General features: G+C 36.0%; 1 protein-coding gene across 4 annotated transcripts in view; it reads left to right on the top strand.

Annotated features, from left to right (window-relative positions):
* The window catches only part of PIK3CB (phosphatidylinositol-4,5-bisphosphate 3-kinase catalytic subunit beta), a 182,404-nt gene that overhangs the window by 86,796 nt on the left and 76,665 nt on the right, over positions 1-18,943 (top strand). For all 4 annotated transcript variants that reach the window (XM_053903772.1, XM_019437877.2, XM_019437857.2 and 1 more), the window contains exons 6-8: positions 9,377-9,556; positions 12,611-12,781; positions 14,154-14,231. In XM_053903772.1, the coding sequence (XP_053759747.1) occupies positions 9,377-9,556; positions 12,611-12,781; positions 14,154-14,231 (429 nt within the window). The remainder of the gene's footprint in view (positions 1-9,376; positions 9,557-12,610; positions 12,782-14,153; positions 14,232-18,943) is intronic.

The following is an 18,943-nucleotide window of genomic DNA, read 5'->3' on the forward strand; positions in this document are numbered from 1 at the left end:
CTCTATAAAGTGTTATCATCCTCGTTTTATAGGGAAGAAACTGAAAGGGAGAGAAGTTTTTTGTATGTGTGCCAAGGCCTTATAGCTGGTCTGTGGTATAGCCAGGATTTTCTCCAGATGTTTCTGGTTTTATTCAGTTCTGCCTCCTTCCCAACAATATGTATTTAAATATTTGTAGGAACAAATGCAAAAGCAGGAGCCTGCCTTCTGGCCTTTTACAAAGGAAGTTTATATAGGTTAAAAAAAAAAACACAACAACAACAAAAACATTTGATGCTGTGTCCTGAGATATGTTCAGACAGAAGTTCAATTAAACCAAGATTTGGATATTGTAAAATCTCAAGATCAAATTTAAAATACTGTTTAGGGAATTCTGCCCTCTTGAAAGAGCTGGAATGGGGAATTTTACTTACTGCTGATAGGTGACTAGAATTCAACTTGAAAACACTGGCTCAGGGCAATTTGCCCATCTAGGTCAGTCTGCATTTCATTACTTATGGGTCAGATCTCTACTGGCTGTACATATCTTAATGTAATCATCATTGTAAAAAAGTATGTGTGAAAATAAATGTTTTGAAATTAAAAGAGAAATGGAGATAGTGTAAAATCTTAGTGGATTCCAAGCATAGAATACTTTTTCAATTTTATTTATATAAATATATATATTTATTATATATATTTATATATATTTACTTATACATATAAATATATATTTATATATAATATATAAATATATTTTATATATAAATATATAAATATAAATATGTATATTTATATTTATATATATAAATAAATATATTTATTTATGTATGTATATATATATGTATATATATACATATACATATATATATATGGAGAGGTTTTTTGTTTAAGTTTTTAATAATTCATTGCTCATCAGGACAAGTGCACTCTTTAATCCCCATCACCTGTTTCACCCCCCCCCACCTACCTCCTTTCTGGTAACCATCAGTTTGTTTTCTACAGTTAAGAGACCCTTTCTTGGTTTCTCTCTCTTTCTCTCTTTTTATGCCTCCTTGCTTGTTTGTTTTGTTTCTTAAATTCCACATATGAGTGAAACCATGTGGTGTTTGTATTTCTCTGACTGACTTACTTTGCTTATCATTATACTCCCTAGCTCCAACTGTGTTGTTGCAAATGGCAAGATTTCATTCTTATGAAATCTTCAGTTCATTCTTTATTTCATTCTTCATTTTTATGGCTAAATAATATTCTGTTGTGCATATCCCATCTTCTTTATCCATTCACCTATCAATAGACACTTGGGCTATTTCCATAATTTGACTATTGTAAATAATGCTGTTATAAACATGGGGGTGCATATATCTCTTTGAATTAGTGTTTTTCAATTTTTTGGTAAATACCCAGTAGTGTGATTACTGTGTGTAGAGTAGTTTTACTTTTAACTTTTTTTTTTTTAATTAAAAAATTGAAAATATTTTTTTCTATCTTTAAATTTTTGAGGAACCCTCATACTGTTTTCCGCAGCTGCTGGACTGGTATAATTTCTCACCAACAGTGCAAGAGAGTTCCTTTTCTCCACATCCTTGCCAAAGACTTGTTTCTTGTGTTTTTGATTTTAGCCATTTGACAGGTGTGAGGTGGTATCTCATTGTGGTTTTGATTTGAATTTCCCTGATGATGAGTGATATTAAGCATTGTTTTGTGTATCTGTTGGCCACCTGTATGTCTTCTTTAGAAAAATGTCTATTCATGTCTTCTGCCAATTTTTTCATTGGATTATTGGTTTTTTAGGTGTTAACTTGTGGAAATTCTTTTTTTTTTTTTTTTTTTTAGAGTTTATTTATTTTGAGAGAGGGAAAGAGCATGAGCAGGGGAGGGGCAGAGAGAGAGAGAGAGAGAGAGAGAGAGAGAGAGAGAGAATATGAATCTCAAGCAGGCTCCGTTCTTTCAGCCTAGAGCCCAATGTGGGGCTCCATCTCATGAACTGTGAGATGATGACCTTAGCCGAAAGCAAGAGTCAAGATGCTTAACTGACTCACCCAATTTGTATAAATTCTTTATATATTTTGGATACTAACCCTTTATTGGATATGTCATTTGGAATATCTTCTCCCATTCTTTATATTGCCTTTTAGTTTCATTGATTGCCTCCTACACTGTGCAGAAGCTTTTTATTTTGGTATAATCCCAATAGTTTAGTTTTGCTTTTGTTTCCTTTGTCTCAGGGGACCAAAAAGTTGCTATAGCTGATGTCTGAGTAATTACTGCCTGTGCTCTCTTCTAGGATTTTTATGGTTTCCTTTCTGACATTTAGGTCTTTAATACATTTAGAATTTATTTTTGTGTATGGTATAAGAAAGTGGTCCAGTGTCATTCTTTTGAAAGAAGCTGTCCAGTTTTCCCAACATCATTTGTTAAAGAGACTGTCATTTTCTCTTTGTATATTATTTTCTGCTTTGTTGAAGATTAATTGACTATGTAATTGTGGGTTTATTTCTGTTTTTTTTTTTTTTTTTTTATTTTGTTCTGTTGATCTGTGTGTGTGTGTTTTTGTGCCAGTACCATCCTGCTTTTTTTTTTTTTTAATTTTTTTTTTTTAACATTTATTTATTTTTGAGACAGAGAGAGACAGAGCATGAATGGGGGAGGGTCAGAGAGAGGGAGACACAGAATCCGAAACAGGCTCCAGGCTCTGAGCTGTCAGCACAGAGTCCGACGCGGGGCTCAAACTCACGGACCGCGAGATCATGACCTGAGCCGAAGTCGGCCGCTTAACCGACTGAGCCACCCAGGTGCCCCAGTACCATCCTGTTTTAATTACTACAACTTAGTAATATATATTGCAGTCCAGATTTGAGATGCCTTCAGCTTTGCTGTTCTATGTCACATTTGCTTTGGCTATTTGGAGTGTTTTGTGGTTCCATACTAATTTTATGATTGTCTGTTTTAGTTGTGTGAAAAATGCCGTTGGTATTTTGATAGGGATTGCATTAAATCTGTAGATTGCTTTGGATAGTAGAGACATGTTAACAGTATTTGTTCTTCCAGTCCATGATCATGGAATGTCTTTTCATTTCAAAGTATCATCCTCAATTTCTTTCATCAGTGTCTTATAGTTTTCAGAGTATAAGTCTTTCACCTCTTTGGTTAGGTTTATTTCTACATATCCTATTATTTTTGGTGCAATTTTACTTTTTTTTTTTTTTTTTTTTTTTAGTGTTTATTTGTTCTTGAGAGAGAGAGAGAACATGAGCAGGGGAGGGGCAGAGTGAGAGAGGGATGCAGAATCTGAAGCAGGCTCCAGGCTCTGAGCTGTCAGCACAGAGCCTGATGCGGGGCTCGAACCCACAAGCTGTGAGATCATGACCTGAGCTGAAGTCAGATGTTTAACTGACCGAGCCACCCAGGCACCCCTTTTTGGTGCAATTTTAAATGGGATTGTTGTCTTAATTTCTTTTCTGCTGCTTTATTATTAGTGTATAGAAATGTGTATAGAAACAGATTTCTGTATATTGATTTTGTATCCTGTAACATTACTGAGTTCATTTATCAGTTCTAGTAGTTTTTTGGTCGAGTCTGTAGGGTTTCTATATATAGTATGTCATCTGCGAATAGTGAAAATATTACTTATTCTTTACCACTTTGGATGCCTTTTATTTCTTTTTTCTTGTCTGATTGCTGTGGCTAGGACTTCTAGTACTACAGTGAATAAACGTGATGAGAGTGGACATCCTTTTCACGTTCCTGGTCTTAAGGGAAAAGCTCTCAGTTTTTCACCTTTAAGTATGATCTTAACTGTGGGTTTTCCGTATATGACCTTTATTGTGTTGAACTATGTTCTATCTACTCCTAATTTGTTGAGGGTTTTAATAATGAATGGAGGTTGTACTTTGTCAAATGTTCTTTAAGCATCTGTTGAATTGATCATGTGGTTCTTATCCTTTCTTTTATTGAAATGTTGTATCATATTGATCAGTTTGTGAATATGGAGCTGCCCTTGCATCCCTGGAATAAATTCCACTTGGTTATGTGAATCATTTAAAAAAAATTTTTTTTTAAATTTATTTATTTCAAGAGAGAGAGAGCTAGTGAACGAGCACTAGCAGGGTCGGGGTGGAGAGGAGAGACAGAATCCCAAGCAGGCTCTGCACCATTACTGCATAGCTCAGTGTGGGGCTTGTGCTCACAAACAGTGAGATCATGACCTTAGCCAAGATCAGGAGTCAGATGCTTAATCGACTACGCCATGGGGCACCCCATCGTCATTACTGCTAATGACCAACATTGGGAAGCAGCATGTGGGAATATTAAACTAAGCATGAGATGAAGTGTAACAAAGCATACATATAGGTTAAAAAATGATTTTCATAGGATTGTTAGGGAGAACTACAGACAGCAGTTTCTTTGAAAAACGTGAAATTTTAGATCACCACATAGTCACTATCAGCCAGCATAGAACAGGGCTCTTAATAAGCAAGATAAATATAATCATGGAATTATCATGTTTCAGATTTAAAGAACATTAGTCCCAACAGCCAAACCACAAAGGCATTATTTTTAATTCCAGGAGTCATAATTTATTAAAGATACCAATAAACCTGAGCATCGTTTTCAAACCTGTGTTGTTTTCTTTTTTAACCTCACTCAGCATAAGTTAAATGAAATTATTCTCTCAATTAAGGGATGGGGGCAGATGGCATTTGAAATTGTCTCCTGTGTGTTAGGGAACAGGGCAGGTTGTACAGAGGGTAGAAGGAGGTGGTGACTATACTTTCTGGGAATTTTTGAGAATATATCAGAAGCATGGGCAGAAATGTGAGAACAGTGAAGCATACAGTAAAACTATGAAGAAGTATTTCTTCACCCATCTAGACATTATCTGAATTAGCCCAGTTGTCATGATATATATGTCATCACTAATTAATTGTATCCCTTCCTGCGAAGCAGAAATATCTATCCCACTCATACGCCCAGTGTCTTTGTTGCATAGTCTCTCATATATAGTTGTTTGTAATCATTGAGCAATACAATGCAAGCCAGTTCCTCAGGAAAATTACAAGTCTTTTAAAGGTGCAATATTTTGTGAAGTATTTCAAAGAGATGTTGGAAAACTGCTTGAAATACAAGAAAAACCAGTTGACTTCTGACCAGTCAGTCTAATTAACATTTATGTGAAAAATATGAACAAGGGTGGTGAGACACTGGTAGTAATTTAGAAGACATGAATTTTATCAAGAGATTAAGATTGGTCTTTGAAGGAAAGTTTTGAGCTGTTGGTACTATATATAATGGGAGGGTTACTGGTGCTAATCCCTTTGCATTCAAAAAACCAGGTATGGGGGTGCATGGGTGGCTCCATTGGTAAATGTCCAACTCTTGATTTCAGCTCAGGCTGTGGCCTCATGATTCGTGAGATCAAACCCTGCATTGAGGCTCTGTGCTGACAGTGTGGAGCCTGCTTGGGATTCTCTCTCTTCCTCTCTCTTTGTCCATACCTTGGCTTGTGTGTGCGTGCTTTCTCCCCTGCCTTCTCAAAAAAAAAGAAAATCCATGTATAACTTTTGACCCACGTAAAACTTAGCTACTAATAGATTCCTGTTGACTGAAAGTCATATTTGGTTTACACATATCTAATATATGTATTATATACTATATTTTTACAATAAAGTAAGCTAGAGAGAAGAAAATGTTATTAAGACATAAGGAAGAAAAAACACATTTATAGTATTGTACTGGATTTGTATTTAAAAAAACATAATTAGGTGGACCCACACAATTCAAACCCATGTTGTTCAAGTGTCAACTGTATATCCATTGTCTCAGTTGTATCTTTCATAACTGATTATGAAAGATTCATATTTCTGTTGTTTGTTTTTTGTCTATTTTTTGAAGTTTATTTATTTATTTTGAGAGAGAGAGAGAAGAAAGGGCAGAGAAACAGTGAGAGAGAGAATCCCAAGCAGGCTCTGAGCACTGTCAGCACAGAGCCCAATGTGGGGCTTGAACTTACAAATCATGAGATCATGACCTGAGCCAAAATCAAGAGTTGGTCACTTAACTGACTGAACCACCCAGGCACCCCTGTTTGTTTGTTTGTTTGTTTGTTTGTTTGTTTGTTTGTTTTAATCTATTTTTAAATTATGTAGTGTGTGTCTTACTGATTTGTACAAGTTCTTGGTATTTGGGGGGGGGGTGGTAGTGAATTTTTGTCATTCATAGGTGTTGGGTGTGTATTTTCCCGAAGTGTGGCTTATCTTTGTTATTCTTTTTGTTTTGTTAGTTTTGTTTTGCTTGGTTTTTATCCTCAAGTTCCAGTCAGTGTTCACGTTTCCTCAACTGTCATGTCCCACACACACACACACACACACACACACACACACACACACACACACAGCATATCAACTTCATTATTGCTGTTATATGAAATAATGTTGATTTACGTATTTCTATTGGATGTATGCCTAGAAACAGAACTGGTAAGTCATAGGTGTATGTGTGTAATCAGTTTTTAATAGATACTGCAAAATAATTTTCCATATTTATATTCCTACCAGTAATATTTTGAGAGTTTAGTGTCTCCACATCTTTGCTAATACTTGATATTGTCACATTTAAAAACTCTTTTAAAATTTGTCATGTTCTTTTTCATTGAGTTTCAAATTTCACTTAATTATGTTTTATTTCTTGGAGTTCTGTTTGATTCTTCTTCAGATATATTTGCTCTTTATTCATTTTCAAACCGTCTTTAATTCTTGAAACATACCAACCATATTTATTTTATTTTCTAAGTATTACTTCCAGTATCTGCAGTTTTTCAAGCCCAGTTCTGATTTCTGGTCTTTTCTGTAGCTTCTTGCTATCTGATAATGAGAGTGTTCTCCAGTTTTGTGTTTCTCAGTGTATGAAATAGAGGGTAAATGGGAATCATAGAATAATTTTATGATGTATTAAGCTGCTTAGGCATTATCCAGATGTGTGCTATATAATACAGTAATCAGTAGCCACATGTGTATATTTAATTTTAAATTTAAGTTAATCAAGTAAAATTAAAATTCATTTCTTTTCATAGCCATATATCAAGTTCTCAAGAGCCACTGTGGCTAGTGACTTTTATTGGATAGCACAGAATAGAATATATCTATTATTAAAGAGTTTTTTGGGGTAGCATTGCTTTAGACAGTTCTGACCATTTGTAGTATGTTAAAAAAGAGTATCATATCTCTTTGTGACTCTCTTTTTAAAGTTAAAAAAAAATTTTTTTTTTATTTTTGAGAGAGAGGGTGGGTGAGGGGCAGAGAGAGAGAGAGAGAGACCCAGAATCCAAAGCAGGCTCCAGGCTCTGAGCTGTCAGCACAGAGCCCGATGTGACTCTTTTTTTAAAGATAGATTGCTTTTAAGCTAGATGAAGGTTAGTTTTAAGGTAGATAGTGCAAGGGGATTAAATAAGAAGTTATATTTCTCTTTAGGATAAACATGAAGCATTGCTGAAGTAGAAGAGTATTACTGGAAATGGGGAGGTGAACAGTTGGCAACCCATTAGAATGTAAGATCATTGGTATCTTAGTGGGAAGTCAGGTGAGGGAGGAAAGTGGAATCATGAGTCCTCATATGACTCTGTGGATCCTAGCTCATGTGCTTTGATGCCTATAGTAACAACTCATATAGAAAATTCAGGAGAAAAGGGGTAAAAATACTAGAGAAAATAGATTGGAATACCCAGTAAGTTCATATTTAAAAAGTTGGAATTTTAGGTACCTTGTGGAAAAGGGAGATGACTTAACTTGTTAGAAATATTGCAGAATCCATCTCTGGTCAGTACAGGGAATTCTCTAACAATCACATTTGTCCAGAGTAGCAGTTAGCTGCCTTTGGAGATGGTGAATTTTCTTATATCCTTTGGTATGTGATCATGTGGTGTGAAATTATTTTGCTAGCTTTTGAGAATTTCCAGGTGTTATTAGATAATCTTTACTGTCTGTACCTTTGGGATTTATGATGAGCAGTTTTGATAATATCCAGTCCCTACTGTATCTTCATTTTTCATTAATTAAAATTTCTTTTGTTTCTTTTTATATGTTATAAAATTGGACAGAACTGTTCATTTAAGTTTAATTATTGTAAAGTATACATCTCTTGTTACCAGTGACAACATAAAATTCTCAGTTTAACTAAATTTGAACAACTGCAGGTTTTTGGTGTCATTTTTAAAGAAAGATATTTGGGAAATGCATTTGATAAACTTTCTAATGATAAACTTTAGTTAAATATTAGTGTGACCTGTGGGATCTGTGGTACTTTGTGTAGTGTAAGACGACTTGCAGACCATCAACTCTTAACAAATTTGATGGGACACGTTTTAAAAATTATTTATTTATTTTTTATTTATTTATTTTTTAATTTTTAAGTAATCTCTGCATCCAACGTAAGGCTTGAACTCAGAACCCCAAAATCAAGAGTCGCATGCTGTGCTGACTGAGCCAGCCAGGTGCCCCTGGACACATTATATTTAGAAAACAGGAGGGGCGCCTGGTTGGCCCAGTTGGTTAAGCATCTGACTTCGGCTCAGGTCATGATCTTGAAGTTTGGAAGTTTGACCCCTACTTTGGGCTCTGTGCTGACTGCTCAGAGTCTGGAGCCTGCTTCAGATTCTGTGTCTCCCCCTCTGCCCCTCCCCTGCTCATATTCTCTCTCTCTCTCTCTCTCTCTCTCTCTCTCTCAAATAAATAAACATTAAAAAAATCCTTATAGAAAACATGAGGGGTGCCTTGATGGCTCAGTTGGTTAAGGCCAACTTTGGCTCAGGTCATGGTCTCGTGGTTCGTGGGTTCAAACCCTGCGTTGGGCTTTGTGCTGAGTGCTCAGAGCCCGGAGCCTGCTTCAGATTCTGTGTGTGTCTCTGCCTCTCTCCCGCTCGCACTGTCTCTCTGTCTCTCTCTGTCTCTGTCTCTCTCTCAAAAATAAACAAACATTAAAAAAATTTAAAAGAGGGGCGCCTGGGTGGCTCAGTTGGTTAAGCGACCGACTTCGGCTCAGGTCATGATCTCGCGGTCTGTGAGTTCGAGCCCCGCGTCGGGCTCTGTGCTGACTGCTCAGAGCCTGGAGCCTGTTTCAGATTCTGTGTCTCCCTCTCTCTCTGACCCTCCCCCGTTCATGCTCTGTCTCTCTCTGTCTGAAAAATAAACATTAAAAAAATTAAAAAAAAAAATTAAAAGAGAAAATAGGAAGATGTACTAGAATGTTAAATGTGAAGGATATACTTATGTAACATTAGATATATACACATATGTGGATATTATGTATGGCTATATCCAATGTAGTAGTAAGTACAAATGTGAAGAGTGATTTTTTTCAGCACAAGTATAAAATTGTTCCTTTTTTCTACTCCCCTTTTTAGGATGTGTTTAGCTTTCAAATATCTCCTAATATGAATCCTATCAAAATAAATGAACTGGCAATCCAAAAACGTTTGACTATTCATGGGAAAGAAGATGAAGTTAGCCCGTATGACTATGTGTTACAAGTCAGTGGGCGAGTAGAATATGTGTTTGGTGATCACCCACTAATTCAGTTCCAGGTATGTGTATTCACCGTCAGTTTACCAGAGATGTGTGTGTGTGTGTGTGTGTGTGTGTGTGCATTTAATAATTTAAATTTCTGATAAAAATGTGTTGTCACATTTAGAGTATTTAGAACCTATAGAAAATTATACAGAATTAAATAATAGATATTCATAATCCTACCTACCTCTGAGATAACCATTGTTAACATTTTGGCATGTTTTTGTCATTTTACTTAAGGTTATAAATATTTTTGGTATAATGATTGTATGTTTAATGTTTGTTTCTAAATGTTTGCTTTCTACTTTTTTGGTTGTTTCAGTGTTATATCATAGTTTCCTGTAGCATTATGAATTCTTAATAAAATTTGCTATAGCTGCCTACTTTTTTATCATGTAAACATAATGATTTGTTATTTTTTTAAAAGAAAGGCTTAAAACATTTTTTTAATGTTTATTTTTGAGAGAGAGAGAGAGAGACAAAGTGTGAGTGGGGGAGGGGTAGAGAGAGTGGGAGACAGAGAATCTGAAGCAGGCTCCCAGCTCTGAGCTGTCAGCAGAGAGCCTGATGTGGGGCTCGAACTCACGAACTGTGAGATCATAACTTGAGCTAAAGTCGGAATTTTAGCTGACTGAGCCACCCAGAAACCCCAACATGATGATTTAGATAGAAAATATTCTGCGGGAAGTAAAAAACAAGATATTTTGATTAAATGGTCACTACATAAATTGTATAAAAACTTATAAATTTTCATTGTGAATAGAAAAATTTTCAGTTTCTTTTATAGGTTATATATATATTTATATATATAATTACTATATGTATAATATGTAAAATTGCCCTCCCCTCCCTTATTTGTTTCTTCCACATATGGTAGGAATTTTGTAAGGGTTAGGTCTGGACATCCTCAAAAGACTTCCTCTGTGTTTGACATTCCTATTTCCATGCAATCATGAATTGACTTATAGTGCCTCAGATTGTTTGTCGAATAAAATGAAGTTTAAATAAGATAAAAGCAGTGCAGTACTCCTCCCCGACCACTGTCCTTTTAAAGGATAGAATCATGGCTTTGACTTCAAGGAACTTGAAGATATTTTTGTTGCAATTGAATTTGGAGACTAAAAAATGGTCATTACATAAAGAATAATGCTAAATGCCAAGTTAGGGGTAAATAGTAACAGGATTTTATAAAGATATGTGTTTATTCTTATTTGTGATTTTTATTGTTTTGTTTTAAGCAAGAGGGATAGAGACATGCTAAACATTAAGTGATGTCTGTTTGAGAATAAGGAGCTGTGATATATTAGCGGCTAATAGAGGATTTTACACCTTTCTTTTCAGATTTTTAGCATGGCCCTCAATTCTTGTGGTTTAGTAGGTAGAAGGTCTAGAAGCAGTTATAACTTCTCTGCTTTGAGAGCTATGGCATTCTAACAGTCAACACTTGAACTCTAGCCCATGAGACGAAGAAGGAAGATGAAAAATATTTGGTGGTAGCATAGGAGTGTTGACTTCTTTATGTTTTGCCATCCTTTAAGTAGCCTTCTGCTTCTTTAACACTTTTTTTAAAACTTTAATTAGTGGAGGGTATATTGTTCTATTCAAACTAGGATTTGTTATAAAGAGAAACAAAGGCTTGTATACATTTTTGTACAGGGTCATAGTGAAAGAGAAAATATACCATGTACTCAAAGGAATGTGAAGGAGTGGAATGATACATATTTCATAGTGAAAAATTTTTTATTGAATATATTTAGCACAATATCATCTAACTGCCAATTACAGACAATTCTGGAATTTTTTTAATTTCAAAAAATTGTATTTCTTGGTTCTGAATTGAATACAATATGTTGAATCACACTTTGTCTGTATATGAAATTTATTCTTCTGAGGAATACATTAGGTTTCTTTCTCTTCAGCTTGTTAGGAATCTTGGTAATGTGAATAACCACTCCTTTTCTTTCTTTTTTTTTTCTTTTCTTTTATTAAAACAAAAAAATTTTTAAATGTTTATTTTTGAGAGAGACAAAGCGTGAGCCGGGGAGGGGCAGAGAGAAGGGAAACACAGAAATCCAAAGCAGGCTCCAGGCTCCCAGCTGCCAGCACAGAGCCTGGTGCAGAACTTGAACCCACGAACCGTGAGATCATGACTTGAGCCGAAGTCGGACGCTTAACTGACTGAGCCACCTAGGCGCCCCTCCTTTTCTTATATGCCTTTGGAGAGTCATCCTGGTCTCATTGAAATAAAACAAAGCATCAAGCTCAGATGACCAGTATGTTTTTAAAAGGAAGATAGTAATGGTTGTCTGGAGCCCTGTGCTGTAAAGGTACCAGGCTTCCCTCAGGGATCCATCGGAAAGTCTAAGTTGACTACCTCAGGATGTGAAGAAATGGCCACATGTGTACTACATGTTCACTTGTCCTGACTGATTGGTCAAAGCTTGCACAGTGATATCACAGTCTCTCCCGATCAAGTCCCACCCCTAGAAAGGTGAGCCGATAGGTCAAACTGTCCTGTATTAAGCACAAAGAAAAGGCAAAACATCTACACTGAGGTACATGTTTCTTCGGGGTTTAGCAAACAAACAAACAAACAAAAAAGATAGATTTAAAGATACCAGGTATAAAGATGCCAGGAATGTAACTCAGCTCTTCTGATTTTCCTTTCATGTATTAAAAAGAGGAAAATATCTTTTATAGGGTTGTTAGGAAAATTAGCTATAAATAATCTTATGTTCTTAGGTGTTCAATTAATGGTAGCTATTTTATGTTGTGATTTTAATTTCTCATATTCTTGATGTTGAGTTAAGATATATTTTTACAGTACATTTGATATAGTGGTGTTCATCTTAATTTTATTCTTCTATCAATTTACGTTTTTGTTTGTTTTTGTTAAGTAGGCTCCACACTGGGTGATGGGTGGGTGTGGCAGGGCTTGAACTCACAACCCTGAAATCAAGGCCTGAGCAGAGATCAAGATTTGGACTGTTAACCGACTGAGCCACCCAGGTACCCCTTGATTTAAGTATTTGCTTGAAAATCCTTACCTTATTCTTTCCTTGCCACTGTAGTATATCCGGAACTGTGTAATGAATAGGACCTTGCCTCATTTTATGCTTGTGGAATGTTGCAAGATCAAGAAGATGTATGAACAGGAAATGATTGCCATAGAAGCTGCCATAAATAGAAATTCATCAAACCTTCCTCTTCCTTTACCACCAAAGAAAATGCGAATTATTTCTGTAAGTTTCATGTGTGAACTTTTGGTAACCCCCAAAAGCATGTGATTTTGTTTTAGGTTATGTGCTTCAGCCTCACACATATTTTCTCTATTGATTTTTCCTTCTGTGAAAACCAATGCAGATTTGACAAAGATCAGTTACCATTTATTGGTAATTTTCTCTTTCTCTCTTTCTTTCTTTCTTTCTTTCTTTCTTTCTTTCTTTCTTTCTTTCTTTCTTTCTTTCTTTCTTTGTAATTATCTTTCTAACTACTATCCTTTTTCCTCAGCGCAAGCTGCATAGAAATATAAATATGTTATTTCTGGTTTTGGTGTTGTTTTGGTGCCACAGAAAAATGTCACCAAATTAAAAATTTCTTGAGATTACAGCTAAACATAGACTTCAGGGAGCAATTTGAGACTTTCTAGTAGAAAAGTTAGACGTGCAGAAATAGTTGGTTTACTGGTATAGTTCATTTCTATCAGCTTAGCTATGAGAGTGTTTTTGGTATAACTTGCCGCCTTCTTACTGAATACTTTTAGAATTTAAATATATCAAAAATACCATCTTTTCCAGAATGTAATATATTTATATAAAGCAAATCTTAAATTTCTGTTTATCAATTGGAACAGTTAACATTTTTCAATAGTTATTCAGTTTTAACAGATTGTATATTTAATCTCTCTTGTTGAGGATTAAGATATTAACTGTATATTTAAATGGTCAATTTAAAAAAAAATTTTTGTTTAACGTTTATTTATTTTTGAGAGAGAGAGAGCGTGAAGAGGAGAGGGAGTCACAGAATCTGAAGCAGGCTCCAGGCTCTGAGCTGTCACCACAGAGCCTGACGCGGGGCTTGAACTCACAAATTGCGAGATCATGACCGGAGCCAGAGTTGGTCACCCAGCTGACTGAGCCATCCGGGTGCCCCAAATGATCAATTCTTAAATTGTTTTTAATGTTGATTTTTGAGAGAGGGAGAGAGACTGAGAGTGGGGGAGGGGCAGAGAGAGAGGGATACAGAGGATCCAAAGTGGGCTCTCTCCTGACAACAGAGCCCGATGTGGGGCTAAGACCCACGAACTGTGAGCCGAAGTTGGACAGGCACCCCTAAATGGTCAATTCTTAATTCATCCAAAGCTTTAATATTATTTGTTTATGGTGCTTAATATAGTCACTTTCTTAACAGTATTGAAATGCTGCCAGTGTTTTGCCTAAGAACAAAGTGCTAACGGTTGTGGTGCTTATTTTAGTACATGTGACTTTCAGTTGTTAGTTCAGAGGTCTATTTTTGTTATTTTGTCAATGGACATGAGAACAGGTAAGATGATTTCATTGCTAGCATAGAATATTTATTTCCTTAATTAAAATACTGTATTTCATTCTTTTGCAGCATGTTTGGGAAAATAACAACCCTTTCCAAATTGTCTTGGTTAAGGGAAATAAACTTAACACAGAAGAAAGTGTAAAAGTGAGTACTTGTTAAGATTTGAGTGTTTTTTTAATCTGCTGCATTATTTGAATAATTTACTGATACACATAAGGAATCTCACATTGGAGATTAAATTTTAGGTATATCGGTCAATTGCACAGGATAAAATATGGCGACTTAATATAAGACAATTAAGAATTTTTGTCTTAAAGTATTCTTTGAATAGTTGGAGATGTACTGGATAAAGTGACATTTTCCCCTGATGTATTATGTAAAAGAACTTGCTTTAGATCAGGAACTCAGGTACAGTTTACGACAAAACTATAGGTCCCAGGTTCCTATGCAAGCTTAACTCTCCTTTGTCAGCCTTGTTAGAGCTGCACCCAGCCTCCTTTTTCAGCCCCCCTTTTTTTTCTTTTAAACTTGCTGAACACAGAGAAAATGTAATACCATTTCCTGGAAGAAAATAGATGACTACATTGTGGACCACAAGTTGTTAACACATGGAGATTTATTGCATAACCCCATACAATTAAGTAAAGACTTAACAAGGCATTTTGTCTTAAAGTGTAAAGCATGCATTTTCCCCTATTTTGCTTGGCAGGAAATTAAGTGAATAGTTTTGTGATCCAAGAAAGAGATTCACTTAGTTTGAGATGTTTGCTGGCATGAGGACATATTCAGGAGCATCTTGCCAAAGATTACCAGTGACTTGCTTTTATAAATGGACTTTAAAGATCCTTTAGTTAGCTGTCATTAAAATAGGGCTTTTTTTTTTGCTTTTACATTCTCAGCTAGGTTTTAATTTTTAATGAGTGTGTTTATGACCAGTTGGCCTTTGTTTTCTGTTTTAGTGGTAATTGTTTTTTCTTTTATTTAAACTTTCCTTATTAATTTGTGTCCAGTTGCAAAAGTAGAACATGATTGTTGCAACAGGTAAAAAAATTTAAATGCCAGTCATGAAAACAGTTATTGATCTTTTTTCCCCAAATTGACTTGAGAAGCCTTCCTCCTATTAATTTTCTGAATAAGTTTATATAGAATTGGTATTATTTCTTCTTTAAATGTTTGGTAAGATTTACTCCAAGCCATCTGACCCTAGAGTTTTCTTTGTGGGAAGGTTTTTAATTAGGAATTTAATATCTTTAATGGATATATAGTCATATTTTTATTTCTTTTGTGTCAGTTTTGATAATTTTTGTTTTCTGAAGTATTTAAGTTGTTAAATTATTACGTTCATAATAGCCCCTTAAATTAGTTTTCTATTGCTGTTTAGCAAATTACCACAAACCTAGCAGCTTGAATACGTATTTATTAGCTTGTATATCTGTCAGTCAGAAGTCTAGGTGTGGTGTGACTGGGTTTTCTGCTTATGGTTTTACAAGGTTGAAATCCAGGTGTTAGGTTGTATTTCTTCTGAAGACTCTGGAGAAGAATTTGCTTCCAGGGTGATTCAAGTTATTGGTCAAATTCAGTTCCTGGAAGTTGTAGAACTGAGGTCCTCATTGCCTTGCTGGGTCTTGGCAGGGGATTGACTGGGGATTGCTCTTAGTTAATAGAGGCATCTTTCAAGCCTGGCTCTGTGGCTCTATTTTTAACTCTATAGAAATGGAGAATTTGTCAAGCATCACATTCTTCCCACATTTTGAATCTCTTGCGGGGAAGAGCCTGGTCCTTTTTTGATGGCTCACCAATATCTCCCTTCTTCAAAGTTAGCTATGTCAAATAGTATAACCTAATCACAGGAGCGAATCCATTATATTCACAGACCCAGAGATCCTATGGGGCACATGATTCTCTACAGTTTGTAGTGAAAATCCTAGGTGTTCAGTGAAGATTCACTATTCTCCCTGGCTGGCACTTGAATATCTTTTGACCTTTTTTTTTTTTCAAATTTTATTTTTTATTTGTTAAAATTTACATCCAAATTAGTTAGCTTATAGTGAAGCAATGATTTCAGGAGTAGATTCCTTAATGCCCCTTACCCATTAGCCCATCCCCCCTCCCACAATCCTTCCCATAACCCTCAGTTTGTTCTCCATATTTATGAGTCTCTTCTGTTTTGTTCCCCTCCCTGTTTTTATATTATTTTTGTTTCCCTTCCCTTATGTTCATCTGTTTTGTCTCTTAAAGTCCTCATGTGAGTGAAGTCTGTCTTTTGACCTTTTAAGTGTGCTTAGAATTCTGTAGCATAAAGCTTTCTGATCAGTCTTTTCCTAGCCTTGTGGTGTTTCACTTTTCAGGTATGCATATTCATATTCAGTGCTGTCCCAAATCTAGAAGATGACACTAGTGCACACAGAGCTCAAGAAGCCCTCTGGTTATAGCTCTAGCGGGAAAGAGGTCTTCTAACTCTGAGAGAGAGTGAGGATCTCCCCACTTTTCCCCTCTATTATTTGTTTCTTGTTGTTTTCTCTGTTCTCATTTGCCCCAGTTTCTAACAAGTTCTGTGGCATTAGTAGCAGTGGTGGCAGTGGTAGTGGCAGCAGCAACAGCAGTGGGGACAGGCTAAAATGCAGAGAGTTGAACCTTCCTCTATGTTTAGAAGAGCTGTAGTATCAGGAGAATGGGGCAGATCCTCACTGGCTTTTTTGTTTTCCTTTCTCCTTTTCTCTTGTGCTATTTGGCATAGTTCTATGAAGTGTGGGTGAATAAGGCCTCAGCTTTCTGGCTGGGTGATTAAAAAAAGGGGAGCCCCAGGCAACCAAAAAGTACTTGGATGATTGGAGAGTGGGAGGAGCTTAGGAGAGCAACCCCTTTAAGCTGTTTATGCTTACAGGTTTATTCCTAAACTGTACATATGTGGATCTGAGTCTTAACTGCCAACACACTTTGAGAAATGAACTGTAGCATAAACTACCACCCAGGTCTCAGTCTGGTCACTGTATGCTACACACATAGGACAGATCCAATAGCTCTGTAAATAATTTGACTGAATTGGTATTAGAACCATAGCTTCAAGGGGCTTGTTGCACCATGGAGTCTGAACCTTATCATTGTCTGCTAAAATATATTAACATTTTCTGTAAGATATAAACAAAACCTGGAGTCCCATAACATAGTGGTCAGAATGGTCTGGGATGCAATTTAAAATTAATTGGCATATGAAGAACTAGGATGATATCAAGTTGTGTGCATGATGATAATCAACAGGTGTCAGTGCTGAGATGACATAGATGTTAAGTCACTTATAAAAATGCTGCAAGTAAGGGCAAACACAATTGAATGGAATGGAAAAGTGGAAAGTCTCAGCCAAGAAATAGAAGATAAAATAGGTACCGTTTGGAAAATTTAGAACTGAAAAATACAGTAACTTATAATTTATAAAGTCATTGAATGGACTCAGTGGTAGAAATGTAATGAGAAGGGAAAGTCAGTGATTTGAAGATTAATAAAAATAATTTTCATTTTGAACAAAATAGAGAAAAATGATTGAGGGAGAAAAAACTCTTTATAGCCTCATATACCGTGCAGCAATATCAGAAAGTCAAACAGTATCAGAAGGTTGAACATCAGAAGGTAATCTGAATTTCAGAAAGAAAAAGAATATAGTTCAGAAAAACTTTTTAAAGAAATTCTCACTGGGAGCTTTCCAAAGTTGGTAAAAGACATAACAGATTCAAGAAACTCAAATGAACCAGAAATTGGATAAACACAGAATTTTAAGTTTAGGTACATCTGATATCACACTTATTAGTCCAATATCCTAACACTGCCCGGACTAGTTATGTGGTTCTCAGCACTCTTATATTTAGACTATTAAAATATATGATCAGAGGCACCTGGGTGGCTCAGTTGGTTACGCGTCCTACTTCGGCTCAGGTCATGATCTCACAGTTCGTGGATTCAGGCCCTGCATCGGGCTCTGTGCTGACAGCTCAGAGCCTGGAGCCTGCTGTGAATTCTGTGTTTCCCTCTCTCTCTGCCCTTACCCTATTCTCACTCTGTCTCTACCTCTCAAAAATAAGTAAACATTAAAAAAAAATTTTTAAATAGGGGCACGTGGGTGGCTCAGCTGGTTAAGCATCCAACTTAAACTCAGGTCATGATCTCACAGTTTGTGAGTTTGAGCTCCGTGTCGGGCTCTGTGCTGACAGCTCAGAGCCTGGAGCCTGCTTCTAATTCTGTGTCTCCCTCTTTCTCTGCCCTTCCCCCACTCATGCTCTCAAAAATGAATAAACATTAAAAAAAATTTTTTTTTTAAAAACCATAAAATATATATAACCTGAAGAAAGAAACTACCTTAACGTTTTTCTCTTTTCATTTCAGTGCCAGGAACACTAAATAAATACTTGTGCTATGAATTAATACATTTTAATGTAACGATCTCTAACATCTTCATTTTCTTAGTTAAAGGTAGCATAACATTCCTTCCAAAAGCCAGAACAGATGTGCTTTACAAAGTGATGCACTCCATGAAGCTATGGGAATTTCAGACTATTCATATCACTGACATTTTTTTGTGGCTAGTATGTACAGGCAGAAAGTAGTAGATTTTGGCCATTATTACTGAACAAGAAGGAAATTAGGTGCAGTGTTGGGAAAAGTTTCATGTCTTGCCCAACACAGAAACATGTTTAATTGTTGAGTTCAGGAATGTAGTCTATCCTCCTTGCTGTAGCAGAGTGGGGAAGTTCTCTGCATGCTAAAGCCTACCTTCTCTTGCTCTCCGCATGTTTTGGGGCTTGTGCAAAAAGGGTTTCCTTGGAAGTTTACTGAAGTTGGACAATAAAACATGACTGTATTAAGCA

The sequence above is a fragment of the Panthera pardus genome, unplaced genomic scaffold, assembly GCF_024362965.1.
Source record: "Panthera pardus isolate Hobbes unplaced genomic scaffold, ASM2436296v1 HiC_scaffold_16, whole genome shotgun sequence".
Lineage (NCBI taxonomy): Eukaryota > Metazoa > Chordata > Mammalia > Carnivora > Felidae > Panthera > Panthera pardus.